The 18,317-nt window shown below is 41.3% G+C and overlaps 1 protein-coding gene and 1 long non-coding RNA gene across 11 annotated transcripts in view; one reads left to right on the top strand and one right to left on the bottom strand.

Moving 5' to 3' along the window:
• Positions 1-1,472, bottom strand: part of SETD2 (SET domain containing 2, histone lysine methyltransferase) — a 113,060-nt gene extending 111,588 nt beyond the window's left edge. For 2 of the 8 annotated variants that reach the window (XR_012323985.1, XR_012323986.1), the window contains exon 1: positions 1,219-1,472. Coding sequence is in view for 6 of the 8 variants with exons in the window: in XM_073787862.1 (XP_073643963.1) it covers positions 1,219-1,290 (72 nt within the window). In the remaining 2 variants the exon portion in view is untranslated. The remainder of the gene's footprint in view (positions 1-1,218) is intronic. The other 6 variants (XM_073787860.1, XM_073787861.1, XM_073787862.1 and 3 more) reach the window with 5 other exon arrangements.
• A 136-nt stretch (positions 1,473-1,608) lies between these two features.
• LOC117313913 (uncharacterized) overlaps positions 1,609-18,317 on the top strand; it is a 47,407-nt gene continuing 30,698 nt past the window's right edge. For all 3 annotated transcript variants that reach the window (XR_004528526.2, XR_012323994.1, XR_012323995.1), the window contains exon 1: positions 1,609-1,961. This is a non-coding gene — a long non-coding RNA (uncharacterized lncRNA). The remainder of the gene's footprint in view (positions 1,962-18,317) is intronic.

Genomic DNA, 18,317 nt, shown 5'->3' on the forward strand with positions numbered 1-18,317 from the left:
GAGCCACACCAAAACTAAGGTAAAATGTGTCAAAAGAACATATCTCTTGGAATCATTCTGGTCATAAAAGTGAATTTCATTTGAAATCCCTATCAACTGTTAAGTTTGAAATGAGTCATATTCGTAGGTCTAGACTTCAACCAACACCAGCAAATGGAGTTTAAGGATAGCTTTTTAAAACAATAGTCTTGTGAGGATGCAGAAAAAGAAGTGAATCCAGGCTCTGGAGTGGAAGCTCTCTTGAGATATCAGATACAGTAGCAGACACAGTCCACAACAGAAATGTAAAAATGTCCTGGGCTGAAAACACTGTTGGGCAAAACGATATTTCGGTTTTCTAAAGCACTGTCTGTTTAGAGAATCCTCAAACGATTCTTGCTTTTTACCAAAGTCTTCAAAAGGAGTAGAAAGTCATCCGTTCAGGGTAAGAGGTTGCTGCTACCAAGGAAGTAGAGTGTCCGAAAGTGTGCAAATCTCATAATCTAATAGAGAACGCATGTCCCTGCGGATGCTTTCACCTTCGGGCGGAAAAACCAACCCGGTGTCACCTCAACATTGGGGCCACTCAAACCTCACCACCATTACAAAACCGAAATGCCAAAGGTGCAGAATATGAAGCCGGAAGCACTACCAGGCCAGGATCGCGTTCCAGGGGAAAAAAAATCAAAACCGAGACTGCAGAGCGGGGCCCTCGGCCGCCTTGGGCCGAGAGACGCACGCTAGGCCCTTCCGGTCGGAGCCGCCGTCGCCGGTAGGCCAGGCGACGGGCCAAGCTTTCACCCGAGCCCGGGGATTCGCGGCCTACCCTCGCCGGTGCCCTCTCGCCGAGTCTGGCACCGGCTGCTCCTCCGACTTGGCCCCTTCGTCTGTAGCGCGGTCCGCGCAAGCCGCGAGGAGCCGGAGGAGACCGCCGAGCCTTGGGCCGGCCGGGTCGGTGCAGACGCGGCGGTGGCGGCAGAGGCCGCGCCGCCCCTCCCCCACCGGCCCGGCCCAACCGCCGCTGCGACGCGAGTAGCGGCGCCAACGCCGGGCCCAACCTCCGGCCCGCGGCGGCCCGGACAAGGGGCCGGTGGCGGCGGCGCGGGCCTGCTCCCCACGCCGCCTGCGCGAGTCCACCGCAGGCCCGTTACTCTCCGCGCCACAACCCGTCAGGACGCGCCGCCCTCGGCTTGCGCTGAGGCGGCCGAGGGCAGCGGGAAGCCGCTGAGCTGATACTTACTCAGGGGTCGGGTGCTCGGGGTCGTAGAAATCCCCCATCTTCGGAGGCGGCTGCGGCGGCAGCTGCTTCATCGGGAGCGGCTGGAGACGGCGACGCGAGCCCCCTCCCCGCGGCAGGGCGACGGGAGGGAGGGGAGGGGAGAAGGCCGCTGGTCCGACCGCGGCAGCGGCGGCGGCGGCGGCGGCAGGGGCGGCCCGCGTCGCTTGCTCGCTCGCTCGCTCGCTCCCTCCCTCCGGCGCCCGCCCGCCGCTCTCTCCCCCACACACTCACACCGGGAGCGACGCTAACCCCGCCCTCCCCTCTGCAGCGCAGGCCCGGCCCCTTAAAGAGACACGCACCCGCCGCGAGTCCGCCGCCAGTCGGCGCGCCGGCAGCTGCCGGTTGTCCTCAGGCCGGAGCGGGAGGAGCGGGAGGAGCGGGAGGGGCTGTGCGCAGCCCGCGGACCCGGCCCGACTTCGCCAGCGACTTCCTGGAACAATAAGCCCCAGGCCTGAGCGCTGTTGGCCCGCCCCGGCTGAGAGCCACTGCGCCGCGAACCCTCCCTCGGGCCCGCTGTGGCGGCGGGGCGCTGAGGCGTGACCCAGCGCGCCCCGGGGTTGTTTGCCGGCGACGACGGGGAAACAGCCCGAGCCCGCCGGGACACTAGCCTGCCTGCTCCGCTGCTCTCGAAGACCTGCCCTCTCGGAGCGCTGGAGTCCGCAGCGGCGCCGAGGGCCCCTCCCCCGGGCCTGCGGGCTCTGAGGTAAGGCGGTCGCCGCTTCTCCCGAGCCTCTCGCCCCTCTCTCCTTTATTTTTCCTCGCTTTTTCTCCCTGTTGCCTCTTCATCTCGTCCCCTCAGCAAGTACGGAAGCGGAGCTAGGCTGGGGATTCGCCCTAAAGCCGATCTCTGGGGACGCCCCTTCCTACCTCCCGCCCCCGCTGGGTCGGCTGGGCCCCGTCCGCCTGTCGCCGGGCTGCGTTCCACCACCCACACCTCCACCTGGAGCTGTACGTATTCTGCCCCCATCCCAGCATCTGGGAGCTGCGGGTCCCGTTTTGTGGGTGGTTCTTAAAGGCCTTGGAGGAAATGTCTTTTAAGAAAAGGTTATTAATCACTTTCCTGCAAAAATGACATACTAAAGATGAAGTAGGATAACTTGAAAGGGTTGTGAGTCTGTTATTTTTGGAAGGAGAAACAAGAATACATAAAGCCATTAGCTAAACTCTTAGGGAGGTTCATAATATCAGATATTTTTGTAGTTTTTTTAAAATTTCCAATGTAATTTTGAATCGGATTTTACCAGCAAACAATTGGATGGAGGTGTGTGTTATGGACTGAATGTGTACTCCATCCCACAAATTTATATGTGAAATTCTGTCCCCCAAGATAATAGTATTAGAAGGTGGGACGTTTGCGAGGTGATTAGGTCATGAGAGTGGAGCCTGCATGAATAATGGGATTAGTGCCCTTATAAAAGTCCATTGAGTTCTCTCCTTGTCTGCCCTGAGGATACAAGGAGAAAACAGTGTGCAACCCAGAAGAAGGTCCTCGCCAGAACTCAGCCGTTCTGGCACTCTGATCTCCAACTTTCAGCCTCCAAAACTGTGAGAAATAAATTTCTGTAGTTTATAGCCACCAGTCTATGGTATTCCGTTTTAGCAACCGACAGTATAAGAGACTAGACATCCTTTACTAACTCTTTTTTATATCGTGTGTGTGTGTGTGTGTGTGTAAACACACATATATGTATGTTGTCACTGTCTGTTAGTGCTTTATCATCATTGTTTCTCACTTGGGGATTATTTTGGCTTTTTTGTTGGTTTTTAGGCATGTCATGCAGGTCCAGAGCCTGTCTCACTCCCTTGGTTCAAGTCTCCCATGGCCACTTCTTTACAAACTATGAATATTACCTAATTTATCTGCTTTTTCTCATTGTAAGATGAGAATATTAATGTGGACAGGACCTCACTGTTGTAAGGATCCAATGAGATAATATTTGTAAAGCTTTAAACCTTCAGTAAATAACAAGCACTCACTTAGACATTATAGTACAGTGGTTAAGAGCTACGAGGCATTGTATACCAACCCACCACTTTCTAACTTTGTGACATTAGGCATGGTTACTTTTCATGCTTCCAGTGCCTCATTTGTAAAATAGAGGTATTATCCACTGCACAGAGTGTTGTGGTTATCGAACTAAATTGTATAAAACATGCTTGCACAATACCTCTCATTGAGTAAGTGTTATGTTTTAGGCTTTGAAAGAATAGATTGGAGCCCTGTGCCTTAGATGCCACATAGGCCATTGGGAGCCACTTGACATTGGACAGACAGGAAAGGGCTACCTTAATTATAGGTGGAGGTGGCTAAAATAATTTAAGTATGAGGTGATAAGGACCTAAACTGAGGTGAATGAGAAAAAAGCAGTCAGTTACAAGTTTCCTGTTTCCTAAATAACAAAGTAAATAGTTCTCTTGCAGGAGGTGCAGCTGGTCTTGATAATACCTGGTCTTAAGATAGCATTAGTCTGGTTAGAACCCAATGCAATAAGCATGCCAAACTATGGGATTCAGTGGGAAATACTAAGCCCCAAACATAAATAAATAAACCGAGTTTTTACAGGCAAGATTGTTGGAAGATTGAGTACTATTTAAAGGCCTCATCTATCTCTGTACTAGGAGTTCTCTGTACACGTATTTTAAATTCAAAGAGAAGGCATCCTTGGAACACATACTTGGGCCTGGCCTCTTGATCAAAGCTGTGGGATAATTTGGTCTTTAGCCTATAATTGACTATCTCCTACTTTCTTACATAAAACCTTTTACAAATATGTTTGAAGGAAAAATGTCAAAAGCCTTAAAGTAAAACATATTATAAAAGGCACTCTATTCTTACAGTGCTAAAACCATAGAAATTTTCATAATTGCTCCTGCCATTACTACTGCTGTAGGCCCAGAGCACCCCCATCTCAGGGGGACCCAAACATAGCCAGTAGTGACCCTGAAACAAAGTTGACTAGGGCATCTCTTGCCTTAGGGGAAATGGAAGGCCAAACATCAGATATTGCCCACAGTCATGCTCCTGGTACCTGGATGGGAAAAGAAAAAATATAATTGAGGTGGAAGAGAGAGCACCAGTTGATTGCTTGAGCACATTCTTCAAAACTACTATGTGTAAACAAAATTTTTCAGGTCATATGTTGACAAGACAGTTCTTAGGACTGATAAAACACAGAAGCAATAAAATCAAGACACGGAGGTAGTCTGAGGTACCGCTGGGTGGTGCCTCTTTTCACTGTGCCCAAGTCAGAGCTCTGCTGGCTTCAAATGGGAACCTGGCTAAGGCTTTAGGAGAGAGAGAGAGAAAAGTTGTTACCCCTCGAACCTACAGCCGGGGCTGAGTGGGGAAGCTGCCCCTACCTACTTACCCTTGCCTCTTCCTGTCCCATTCTTCCCTCACCAAATCCTTTGCTAACCTAAGGATTGTCAGAAGACATTTCTGGATTCTCAAGAAATGCCAACGTGGGAAGGGCATGCAAGCCCCAGGCCTTCAGTCCTACAACGCCCCAAAGTTCCTGGCTTTGCCAAGAGGGGACAGGGTTGACAGTGGCAACAAAGTCAATGTGGGCAGCATGAGCAGGACAGTGTGAGCAGGGCAATGTGGGAAACCGTATCTCTACCCATGTGCTCCCACAAACACCCTAACGTTGGCAGATTAGGCCCATTCTTAATGGCCATAGCCTATGGTTAATAATGGTCTGCCCACGTATAAAAGGTTGAATTTAATATCAGAGAGGCAGTTTAGGAGTATACATGAATGATGTACAGAAGGCTGGGTTATATCAAGATCAAATGTTTGAAAGTTGAAGCTTGCCAGTACAAGGTTTATGAAGATCATAACAGTTTGTGAGACACCTAATTAATTTCCTTGATTATTTAAATATTATCTTGAATCTATTCCCTGATGTTAATGATCCTGTCATCAGTTTGTTTTTTTCTAGTCCAGTGTTTTTTGAATAGAGGAATTGTGTTACATATTCCAAAAATGTGTTTTTCTTTATTTGGTCTCTAGGAAACCAAAATTGGCTGTTACTGTAGTTACACATTAACCATTATGTCATGATTACAAACAGGTACATCCTAGCAGAATAGAAACGTGATTTGGGTGTCTATAAGCTGTTATATACAGTTTTTTAATGCTGATTTACTGCTTAGTTTTAATAGATCAATATGTCATTCTGTTGTAACTGAAACTAATTCTTTTCCATTAATTAAAAATATAATGAGAAAGGTGGTTTTCAAAATATAAAGTATGTTACTCTACAAATGAAAGACTTGGATCAAGTGGTTTAAATGTGTATTTACTCTTCTGTAGGACAGAAATATATATAACCAACATCTCAGCATTTGGGGACCATGAAATGGGATAATGTCTGAGAAAGTACCTAGCACATGTAAACTAATAGCCATACGGTAAAAAATTAGATACCTTATAAATTTATGTAGCTACATGAGACTCAACAGAATTGAAAGTTATTTTAGATTTAATCAGTATACCAAAAAAAGACAGCATCATTTAAAATAATGGTTATTTTAACTGTTCTACACAAATCTTTCACACTCTTTGGCTCTGGAATACCTTCCTTGGGGAGGTGTAATTACAGTTGATTTTTATTCATGTTTAATTAGCACATTTCAACACAAGTTAAGAATATAGAAAACAATACAAGACCTACATTGAGCCCTATTACATATATTATTTGTATCAAGCCAAGAACCTTCCTATATATATAGTATTATACTCTGTAGTTGTCTTTTCTGTTCCATACTGCTTTGTTAACTGACTTCCATTACATAAGTCTATCTTCCCAACTCTTTAAGTTTGTTTTATTACTTTGCTACTTTTTTTACTTTTTTTTTTCTTTTAGAAGCTCTTAGAATTTTTCTGTTGGGACTAGATTGTTGTGCAGTTAGCAGGCTTCTATAAGTCTCCTTCATAAGTTCCTACAAGCCAACCATATCACTGGGCTTGAAAGTGCTGACATAAAAGAACCACAGGGACTTCCCTGGTGGCACAGTGGTTAAGAATCCACCTGCCAATGCAGGGGACACGGGTTCGATCCCTGCTTCGGGAAGATCCCCCATGCCATGGAGCAACTAAGCCCGTGCGCCTGTGCTCTAGAGCCTGTGAGCCACAACTCTTGACCCTGCGAGCCACAACTACTGAAGTCCGTGTGCCTAGAGCCCATGCTTTGCAACAAGAGAAGCCACTGCAATGAGTCTTGCCTGTACACTGCAAGAAGAGTAGCCCCCGCTCGCCGCAACTAGAGAAAGCCCGTGCACAGCACCAAAGACCCAACACAGCCTAAATAAATAAATAAATAAAATTAATAAATTAAATAAATTAATTTAAAAAAAAAGAACCACATACTTTAGCCCTCAAGTATATAGAAATATTGTTATTAGGTAATTGTTTTTGCAATATGTGTTAATCTTGTCTTCCCTACAAGATTATCAAGCACTCAGGGAAATGATTATAGTGTCTGTTTGTTTTTGTCCTGTTTTATTTTGAATCTTGGCACCCTTTCAGAGAACTCATCTCCTGAGCTTCTTGCCTTCCAGCAGAGGATCAAACTGCTCAAGATTATCTCTGCTTTACAAAATAAACCAAAAATCCCAAAGGTTAAGTCACATGACTAAGAAGTGGTAAAGCCAGGATTTGAACTTGGTTATCCGATTCAAGACATCTTCAGGCAGAAAATCTGGAGTTTGTCACTAATAGAACATAATCCCTGATATAAGAAAGAATCATGAGCAAAGAAATTGGTAAATAAGTGGTTAAAACTAAAAAATATTTACCATAGAAAGTAATAATAATACATAATTTGTGTGGTTAATAAAGTAAAGCAAGATAGAACTAATATCCTGGATAACAAAGTCATAATTTGGAAGTGGGATGGGTGGGGTGATGATTGGATATGAAGTTTTCCAAGGTCCTTGTACTGTTTGGGAAGAGGGTAAACATACTGATTAACTTTAAGCTTTACTCTTTTAAGTGTACAAGTTAAAATGTCTTGGGTAACTACTAAAAGAGTGTATCATTTCCAAATTAATGGAGGGAGAAAAAATTTTTTTAAAAAGCAAGATATGTAGAAAAAAGAAAGAAATAGTGAAACAAAACCAAAAACAAAACACAGAAAGATGTAAATGGATAGAAAAAGATGTCAGGCTAGGGCTTCCCTGGTGGCGCAGTGGTTAAGAATCCGCCTGCCAATGCATGGGATGCGGGTTCGAGTCCTGGCCTGGGAAGATCCCACATGCCACGGACCAGCTAAGCCCATGTGCCACAACTGCTGAGCCTGCACTCTAGAGCCCACAAGTCACAACTACTGAAGCCCAAGTGCCTAAAGCCCGTGCACTGCAACAAGAGAAGCCACGACAATGAGAAGACTGCGCAGAACAACAGGAAAATCTGTTTCCTGCTCCTCTGGATTGTTGGCAGAATTCAGTTCCTTAAGTTGTAGGACCATAGTCCCACTTTCTTGCTGGCTATAAAATGAGTAAGGGTCATTCCCATCTTGTAGAGGCTGCCACATTCCTTGGCTTATGGCCTCTTTCTTCCATTTTCAAAGCTAACAACAGGCATGTTAAATCCTTGTCCTTGTCTCTGTGTTCAACTCTTTTTGTCTTCTTCCATTTTTAAGGATTTGTGATTAGATTGAGCCCAGGTAATCCAGGATAATCTCCCCACCACAAGGTCTGTAATTTAATCACGTGGAAGTCCCTGCCACTTAAGGTAATATATTCACAGGTTCCAGGGAATAGGGAGTGGACATCTTTGGGGAGCTATTATTCTGCCTACCACACCATCATAACTTGTTAATATGGTGAATTACATGAAATAAACTTGCAATATTGAACCCAAACTTTCATTCCTGAAACAAATTCAACTTGGTCATGATTTTTACCTTGTAAACAAATTGCTGGATTTGCTTTAATAGTGTTTTGTTCGGGATCATTGCATCTTTATTTAAGAATCAGAATAGCTTATAATTTTAATTTCTCATCCTATCCTTGCCTGTCTGGGTCTGTATGTTCATCCATCCATCTATCCTTTCCTCCCTGCCTTTATTTTTTGAAGGAAAATTGACCAATAATTCATTTTTTAATGGTTCTAGGACCAAATAGGTTTTCTATTTCTCATTACTCAGTTTGCTAATTTATATTATCTTAGAAAGTTGTCCAAGTTGAACAAAGTTTTCAAATTTATTGGCATCAACTTGTTCATTTTTTCAGTTAATTTTATAGTCTCTGCAATTTCCACAGTTTTGTCCCACTTCTCATTATTTGTATATTTTTCCCCAATTTGCCAGAAATTGGTCAACAGTCTTTTAGAAGAACCAATTCTTGCCTTTGTGTACCTTCTCCACTGTATATCTTTTATTTCTTTAATTAATTTTGTATTTTCATCTTCACTATTTTACTTCTACTTTAGTTCTTAAGTTTGACATAATTTGTTAATTTTGTCTTTTTTCCCCCTGTAAAATAAGCATTTAAATTTCTTAATTTCCTTGTTATTACTTTAGCTGTATTATACAATTTTGTTAGTTATTTCATTGATCTTTAGTTCTAATTAGTTATTAGAACTAAATAACCAATGTTATTAGAACTAAATAACCATGGAGTTATTTACAAGTCTCCTTTTGAAACTTCAGAAGTGTTTTCCCCCCCTAGTTAGTAATTTCTTCTAACTTAATTGCATAGTGCTCATAGAATGTGGCCTATATAACATCAATCATTTGAAATTTGTTGAGAATTACTACCTGAACTTATACGTGGTCAATTTTCATAAATATTCCACATGTGCATTAGAAGGATATGAATGCTCTAATTGTATAGTGCAACACCAAATGTGTGTTAATTCAATCTTAATTATGTTGCTCGTATCTTCTGATTCTTGTCTGTAAGATCTATCCATTATTTTGAGGTATTTTAAAATCTCCACTATAGTGGTAAATATATTCATTTTTCCTTGTGATTTGTCAAATTTTGCTTTTCTTATTTTAAGGATTTGTAATTAGGTGTATATATGTTTAGAATTCCAAAGTTCTAGGGCCCTGAATTTTTATCATTATTTAGTGAGCTTTGTTTATTTCTATTTTGTCTGATGTTAACATAGCTACACCTATCAAAATGGTTAAGTCTCAGGAACATAACGAGCAGGATAAAAAGGAATAAATGAATATATTTTTCCCTTTATATGAAGTTTTACAAGTCAAAATTAAACAACAGATTGTACAGGGAATTAAACAGGGCAGAGCTTGGGGCTGGGCTGCTCATGAGAGCTGGGCTCTCCCATTCCTGCCAGGATTCATCCACTCCAGGATTTGAGGGCCACAGAGCTCAAGCGGGCAGGCTGGCAAGGGGGATCACCCACTGGAATCAGAGATCCGGGGTCCCTGCACAGGACCTGACCCATAGGGAACAAAAAGAAAAAAAATGGCAGAACTCAAGGAGGAAAGGGAAAAGTAAAGAATTCGGGATAATTTTTTTTCTAAAGGGGTAAAAGGATCACATGGAGGCACCCAGAAGGTTTCAGAGAATAGGAAAAGTTCTATTTCTTAAACTAGGTGGCAAGTACATAGATATTTTATTATTTTGTCTACCCTATGCATGATTAATATTTGTATCTATTTACTATTTAATAAAAACTCTGTGTGTGTGCATCCTTTGACACAGCAAATTCTATTTCTGAACTTCTACTTCATAGAATATCCATACCAAGGAATATTATATTGTCATTGAAAAGAATTTTCACCATGCTTGGTGTTCTAGAGGAGTTTACATGAGGTTTGGGGGTTTGTTGAATAGGAAAAGCAAGATTTTTAGGCATAATAAAAATGTGTATATATACATGAATATATTTATTTGATTTTGTGAGTGTGATAAAAGATATGAGCATATCTTTATATGTCATTTAGTCAAGTTATATTGAGTTGGGAGTTGAAGGGGAGGAAGTGGGAGAAAAAATAAGGAAAAATTACTACCACCACACCGCAGTAAATAAATATTGATCTACAGATGTTTGTATATATTTAGAGCTCCATTAAAAAATTAGAAGAGGGCTTCCCTGGTGGCGCAGTGGTTGAGAGTCCGCCTGCTGATGCAGGGGACACGGGTTCGTGCCCTGGTCCAGGAAGATCCCGCATGCCGCGGAGCGGTTGAGCCCGTGAGCCATGGCCGCTGAGCCTGCGCGTCCGGAGCCTGTGCTCTACAACGGGAGAGGCCACAACAGTGAGAGGCCTGTGTACCGCAAAAAAAATAAATAAATAAAAGAAATTAGAAGAACAAAGTATGTATCTACTGAATTATAGGGATGTCAATTTAAAAAAGTATTTCGAGTCTATATCTTTAAACCAAGATATGCATATTAATGTAAATGCTTGTGTAAGTATATCCAAACAAGGTGCAGACTAGTCTGATACTATTGCTGATGTTTTGGATGTGGGGTATGAGAAAAAAAAAAAAAAGATGAATCCTAAATTTTTTACCTCAACAACTGGATGACTGGTGGACACGAGACTGGGAGAAATAGCTTAGGGGTTATGGAATTAATAATTATGCTTTGAACATATTAAGGCAGAGAATGCTGATAAACTTCAAATGGAGATGTCAAGTGAGTAGTTCAAAATGCCAGTCATGAATTTAGAGGATTTCTCATAAGGAAATACAAATTTTGGAGTCCTCAATATACAACTGATATTTAAAGCTATAGGACTGCATAAGATTTCCTAGGGAAAAAGTACAGCTAAAGAAAAAAGTGGATAAAAGGGCAGTGCTCAGGATTGAGCATTGAGAACTTAGTGCTTACAGGTCAAAGAATGATAAGCCAGCAAAGGGACAGAGGTGAAGTTAACAACAAACAGGAGAGTGTGGTCTCATGGAGACCATGAAAAGAAAGTGTTTAAATGAATGAACAAAGAAATTCAAAAGCAATATTGCTTCCCACTCTCAGTTACTCTTCAGATTTATCCTTGTACCAGTTATCAGTTGTCCAGCATAGTGGGAGGCCAGAAATCTGCACTTCCATCCAACAGGAACAAGGCACCACTCCCCTCTGGGGTATGAAAGAAGGAGAAATGGGAAACCTGAAATTTCACCCCCACCTGGCAGTCAGGAGGTGGCACTCCATTCCACCTGGCCTAGTGTCAGAGTGGTCCTTCTAAAATAGAAGGTTTACACAAGATCCAGAGTCTTATAATGCTCTAAATGTCCAGGATACCATTTTTAAAAAATCATTCATTGGGACTGCACAGTGGTTAAGAATCCACCTGCCAGTGCAGGGGACGTGGGTTCGATCCCTGGTCCGGGAAGATCCTACATGCTGAGGAGCAACTAGGCCCATGTGCCACAACTACTGAGCCTGTGCTCTAAAGCCTGTGAGCCACAACTACTGAACCCATGGGCCGCAACTACTGAAGCCCTCGTTCCTAGAGCCCACGCTCCACAACAAGAGAAGCCACCACAATGAGAAGCCCATGCACCACAATGAAGAGTAGCCCCTGATCACTGCAATTAGAGAAAGCCAGGCACAGCAATGAAGACCCAGCGCAGACAAAATAATTTTTTTAAGCCTAGAATATTGAAAAAATTAAAAATAAAATCATTGATCATACACCAAGAACCAGGAAAATTTCAAATTGAATGACAAAATACAATTTTAAAAGATGCTGACACCGGAAAGAGAAAGACATATCATATATCACTTACATGTGGAATCTAATATATGACACAAATGAACCTATCTACGAAACAAAGACTCACAGACATAGAGAACAGACTTGTGGTTGCCAAGGGGGACAGGGGTGGGGGAAGGGATGGACTGGGAGTTCGGAGTTAGCAGATGCAAACTATTACATATAGAATGGATAAACAAAGTCCTACTGTATAGCACAAGGAACTATATTCAGTATCCTGAGAGAAACCATAATGGAAAGAATGTATATATGTATAACTAAATCACTTTGTTGTACAGCAGAAATCAACATTGTAAATCAACTATACCTCAATTAAAAGATGCTGACACCAAGATAAATCAGATGTCAGAACTATCTGACAGATTTTAAAGCAACTGTCAAAAAAATGCTTCAACAAGCAAATATGAACACACTTGAAAGAAATAAATAGAAAGTCTCAGCAAAAATATAGAAGATATAAAGAACCAAATGGAAATTTTAAACTAAATGTATGAGCTCAACAGCAGAATGGAGAAGATAGAGGAAATAACCAGTGAACTTGAAGATAGGACAAAAAAAACCAAAAACAAAACAAAAACAACAACAAAAACTATCCTGTCTGAACCACAAAGAGAAAACAGACTGACAAAAAAAAAAAAAAAATGAACTGGTCCTCAGGGACCAGTGGAACTATAACAGAAGATCTACATTTGTGTAATCAGAGTCTCAGAAAAAGTGAGAAAGAGAGTAGAGCTGAAAAGTATTTAAAGATATGATGGCTGAAAATTGCCAAATTTGTCAAAATACGTAAACCTATAGATTCAAAAAGTTGAATAGACAGAATAGACCCAAAGAAATCTATACCAAGGTACATCATATTTAAACTGAAAGCAATGAAAGAGAAATACCATCTATAGGGAACAGTTTTTGGATGGCAGATTTCTCATCAAAACCATGGTGGTCAGAAGGAAGTGGCACAATATTTTTCAATTGCCAAAAGAAAAGAACTGTCAATTCCATTCTACATATGGTGAAATTATCCTTCAGGAATGAAAGAAAACTACAGAAAACGTAGAAAAACTAAGAATTGTCACCACTAAATCTGCTGTAAAAATTGCTGAAGAATATTCTTCAAATATAAAGGAAATGATGAAAGATGGAAACGTAGACTATCAGGAAGAATGAAAGCACAATAGGAAGAGCAAAAATATTAGTAAATACAACAGACTTCCTGCATTCAAGTTTTCTAAATTATGTTTGACAGTTGAAACAAATATATATATATATATATATATATATATAAAACATTGTCTGATTTGGTTTGCAGTGTATATAGAAGAAATATTTAAAACAATTATAAATAGGGGAGGGTAAAGGGACTTAAAGAGAGGTTAGTTTTCTATACTTTATTTGAACTGGTAGAATATTAAAAACAGTAGACTGTGATAAGTAATGTATGTATAATGTAATACTTAGAGTACCTCCCAAAAAATCTATACAAAGAGATATACTCAAAACCTTATAGATAAATCAGAATGCAATTCTAAAATATATATATATATATATATATATATATATATTCATTCAATTAACACAGGAAGACAAAAGGAAAATCCAGGAGGAACAAACAAAATGAAATAAAATGGCAGACTTAAGTCAGAACACATCGATACCTTAAATGTAAATAATCTAAATACAGTAATTGAAAGACAGAGAGGGACTTCCCTGGTGGTCCAGTGGTTAAGACTCTGTGCTTCCAATGCAGGGGGATCGGGTTCGATCCCTGGTCAGAGAACTAAGATCCCACATGGCATGGCCAAAAACAAAAAACCAGAGATTAGGAGAGTAAATTTTTTTTAATGTTTTTTTTTTCTTATTAGTCATCCATTTTATACACATCAGTGTATACATGTCAATCCCAATCTCCCAATTCATCACACCTCAAGCCCCAACCCCCACTGCTTTCCCCCCTTGATGTCCATACATTTGTTCTCTACTTCTGTGTCTCAATTTCTGCTCTGCAAACCGGTTCATCTACCATTTTCTAGGTTCCACATATATGCGTTAATATACAATATTTGTTTTTCTCTTTCTGACTTACTTCACTCTGTATGACAGTCTCTAGATGCATCCACATCTCTACAAATGACCCAGTTTTGTTCCTTTTTATGGCTGAGTAATATCCCATTGTATATATATACCACATCTTCTTTATCCGTTCGTCTGTCGATGGGCATTTAGGTTGCTTCCATGACCTGGCTATTGTAAATAGTGCTGCAGTGAACATTGGGGTGCATGTGTCTTTCTGAATTATGGTTTTCTCTGAGTATATGCCCAGTAGTGGGATTGCTGGGTCATATGGTAATTCTATTTTTAGTTTTTTAAGGAACCTCTATACTGTTCTCCATAGTGGCTGTATCAATTTACATTCCCACCAACAGTGCAAGAGGGTTCCCTTTTCTCCACACCCTCTCCAGCATTTGTTCTGTGTAGATTTTCTGATGATCCCTTTCTAACTGGTGTGAGGTGATACCTCATTGTAGTTTTGATTTGCATTTCTCTAATAATTAGTGATGTTGAGCAGCTTTTCATGTGCTTCTTGGCCATCTGTATGTCTTCTTTGGAGAAATGTCTATTTACGTCTTCTGCCCATTTTTGGATTGGGTTGTTTGTGTTTTTAATATTGAGCTGCATGAGCTGTTTATATATTTTGGAGATTAATCCTTTCTCTGATGATTCATTTGCAAATATTTTCTCCCATTCTGATGGCTGTCTTTTCGTCTTGTTTATGGTTTCCATTGTTGTGCAAAAGCTTTTAAGTTTCATTAGGTCCCATTTGTTTATTTTTGTTTTTAATCTCCATTACTCTAGGAGGTGGATCAAAAAAGATCTTGCTGTGATTTATGTCAAAGAGTGTTCTTCCTATGTTTTCCTCTAAGAGTTTGATAGTGCCCTGTCTTACATTTAGGTCTCTAATCCATTTTGAGTTTATTTTTGTGTATGGTGTTAGGGAGTGTTCTAATTTCATTCTTTTACATGTAGCTGTCCAGTTTTCCCAGCACCACTTATTGAAGAGGCTGTTGTTTCTCCATTGTATATTTTTGCCTCCTTTATCAAAGATAAGGTGACCATATGTGCATGGGTTTATCTCTGGGCTTTCTATCTTGTTCCATTGATCTGTATTTCTGTTTTTGTGCCAGTGCCATATTGTCTTGATTACTGTAGCTTTGTAGTATAGTGTGAAGTCAGGGAGTCTGATTTGTCCAGCTCCTTTTTTTTCCCTCAAGACTGCTTTGGCTATTCGGGGTCTTTTGTGTCTCCATACAAATTTTAAGATTTTTTGTTGAGTTCTGTAAAAAATGCCACTGGTACTTTGATAGGGATTGCATTGAATCTGTAGATTGCTTTGGGTAGTATAGTCATTTTCATAATATTGATTCTTCTAATCCAAGAACATGGTATATCTCTCCATCTGTTGGTATCATCTTTAATTTCTTTCATCCGTGTCTTATACTTTTCTGCATACAAGTCTTTTGTCTCTCTAGGTAGGTTTATTCCTAGGTATTTTATTCTTTTTGTTGCAGTGGTAAATGGGAGTGTTTCCTTAATTTCTCTTTCAGATTTTTCACCATTAGTGTATAGGAATGCAAGAGATTTCTGTGCATTAATTTTGTATCCTGAAACTTTACCAAATTCATTGATTAGCTCTACTAGTTTTCTGGTGGCATCTTTAGGATTCTCTATGTATAGTATCATGTCATCTGCAAACAGTGACAGTTTTATTGAGAAGTTCCTTTAGCATTTGTTGTAGAGCCGGTTTGGTGGTGCTGAATTCTCTTAGCTTTTGCCTGTCTGTAAAGCTTTTGATTTCTCCATCGAATCTGAATGAGATCCTTGCTGGGTAGAGTAATATTGGTTGTAGGTTCTTCCCTTTCATGACTTTAAATATATCATGCCACTCCCTTCTGGCTTGTAGAGTTTCTGCTGAGAAATCAGCTGTTAACCTTATGGGAGTTCCCTTTTATGTTATTTATTATTTTTCCCTTGCTGCTTTCAGTAATTTTTCTTTGTCTTTAATTTTTGCCAATTTGATTACTGTGTCTTGGCATGTTTCTCCTTGGGTTTATCCTGTATGGAATTCTCTGCGCTTCCTGGACTTGGGTGGCTCTTTCCTTTCCCATGTTAGGGAAGTTTTCGACTATAATCTCTTCAAATATTTTCTCAGGACCTTTCCCTCTCTCTTCTCCTTCTGGGACCCCTATAATGCGAATGTTGTTGCGTTAAATGTCCAGAGGTCTCCTAGGCCGTCTTCATTTCCTTTCATTCTTTTTTCTTTATTCTGTTCCGCAGCAGTGAATTCTACCATTCTGCCTTCCAGGTCACTTATCCATTTTTCTGCCTCAGTTATTCTGCTATTGATTCCTTCTAGTGTATTTTTCATTTCAGTTATTGTATTGTTCATCTCTGTTTGTTTGTTGTTTAATTCTTCTAGATCTTTGTTAAACATTTCTTGCATCTTCTCGATCTTTGCCTCCATTCTTTTTCCGAGGTCCTGAATCATCTCCACTATCAATATTCTGAATTCTTTTTCTGGAAGATTGCCTATTTCCATTTCATATAGTTGTTTGTCTAGGGTTTTATCTTGTTCCTTCATCTGGTACATAGCCCTCTGCCTTTTCATCTGTCTATCTTTCTGTGAATGTGGTTTTTGTTCCACAGGCTGCAGGATTGTAGTTCTTCTTGCTTCTGCTGTCTGCTCTCTGGTGGATGAGGCTAAGAGGCTTGTGCAAGTTTCCTGATGGGAGGGACTGGTGGTGGGTAGAGCTGGCTGTTGCTCTGGTGGGCAGAGCTCAGTAAAACTTTAATCCGCTTGTCTGCTGATGGGCGGGGCTGGGTCCCCTCCCTGTTGGTTGTTTGGCCTGAGATGATCCAACACTGGAGCCTACCTGGGCTGTTTGGTGGGGCTAATGGCAGACCTTGGGAGGGCTCACACCAAGGAGTACTTCCCAGACCTTCTGCTGCCAGTGTCGTTGTCCCTTGGTGAGCCACAGCCGCCCCCGGCCTCTGCAGGAGACCCTCCAACACTAGCAGGTAGGTCTGGTTCAGTCACCTGTGGGTTCACTGCTCCTTCCCCTGGGACCCAATGAGCACACTACTTTGTGTACGCCTTCCAAGAGTGGAGTCCCTGTTTCCTCCAGTCCTGCCAAAGTCCTGCAATCAAATCCCGCTAGCCTTCAAAGGCTGATTCTCTAGGAATTCCTCCTCCCGTTGCCAGACCCCCAGGTTGGGAAGCCTGATGTGTGGCTCAGAACCTTCACTCCAGTGGGTGGAATTCTGTGGTATAAGTGTTCTCCAGTTTGTCAGTCACCCACCCAGCAGTTATGGGATTTGATTTTATTATGATGGTGCCTCTCCTACCGTCTCATTGTGGCTTCTCCTTTGGCTTTGCATGTGGGGTAGCTTTTTTGGTGAGTTCCAGTGTATTCCTGTCAATGATTGTTCAGCAGTTAGTTGGGATTCCGGTGTTCTCGAATGAGGGAGTGAGAGCATAGGAGAGTAAATTTTTGAAAATCATGACTCAACTATATGAAAAGGCAAAGGAAGTACAATAGAATAGCCAAAATACTTTTGACTTCATAAAATTTAAAACTGTTGTGCTCCAATCCAAAGATGGGCAGAAGACCTAAATAGACATTTCTCCAAAGAAGACATACAGATTGCCAACAAACACCTGAAAAGATGCTCAGCATCACTAATCATTAGAGAAATACAAATCAAAACCACAATGAGGTATCACCTCACACTGGTCAGAATGGCCATCATCAAAAAATCTACAAACAATAAATGCTGGAGAGGATGTGGAGAGAAGGGAACCCTCTTGCACTGTTGGTGGGAATGTAAATTGATACAGCCACTATGGAGAACAGTATGGAGGTTCCTTAAAAAGCTAAAAATAGAACTATCATGTGACCCAGCAATCGCACTACTGGGCATATACCCTGAGAAAACCATAATTCAAACGATACATGTACCCCAATCTTCATTGCAGCACTATTTACAATAGCCAGGACATGGAAGCAACCTAAATGTCCACTGACAGACGAATGGATGAAGACGTGGTACATATGTACAATGGAATATCACTCAGCCATAAAATGGAATGAGTTTAAGTTATTTGTAATGAGGTGGATGAAACTAGTGTCTGTCATACAGAGTGAAGTAAGTCAGAAGGAGAAAAACAAATACCGTATGTGAACGCACATGTATGGAATCTAAAAAAATGATAATGATGAACCAGTGGCAGAGCAGACGTAGACGTAGAGAACGGACTTGAGGACACGGCAGGGGAAGGGGAAGCTGGGACAAAGTGAGAGTAGCATTGA

The sequence above is a fragment of the Tursiops truncatus genome, chromosome 10, assembly GCF_011762595.2.
Source record: "Tursiops truncatus isolate mTurTru1 chromosome 10, mTurTru1.mat.Y, whole genome shotgun sequence".
NCBI lineage: Eukaryota > Metazoa > Chordata > Mammalia > Artiodactyla > Delphinidae > Tursiops > Tursiops truncatus.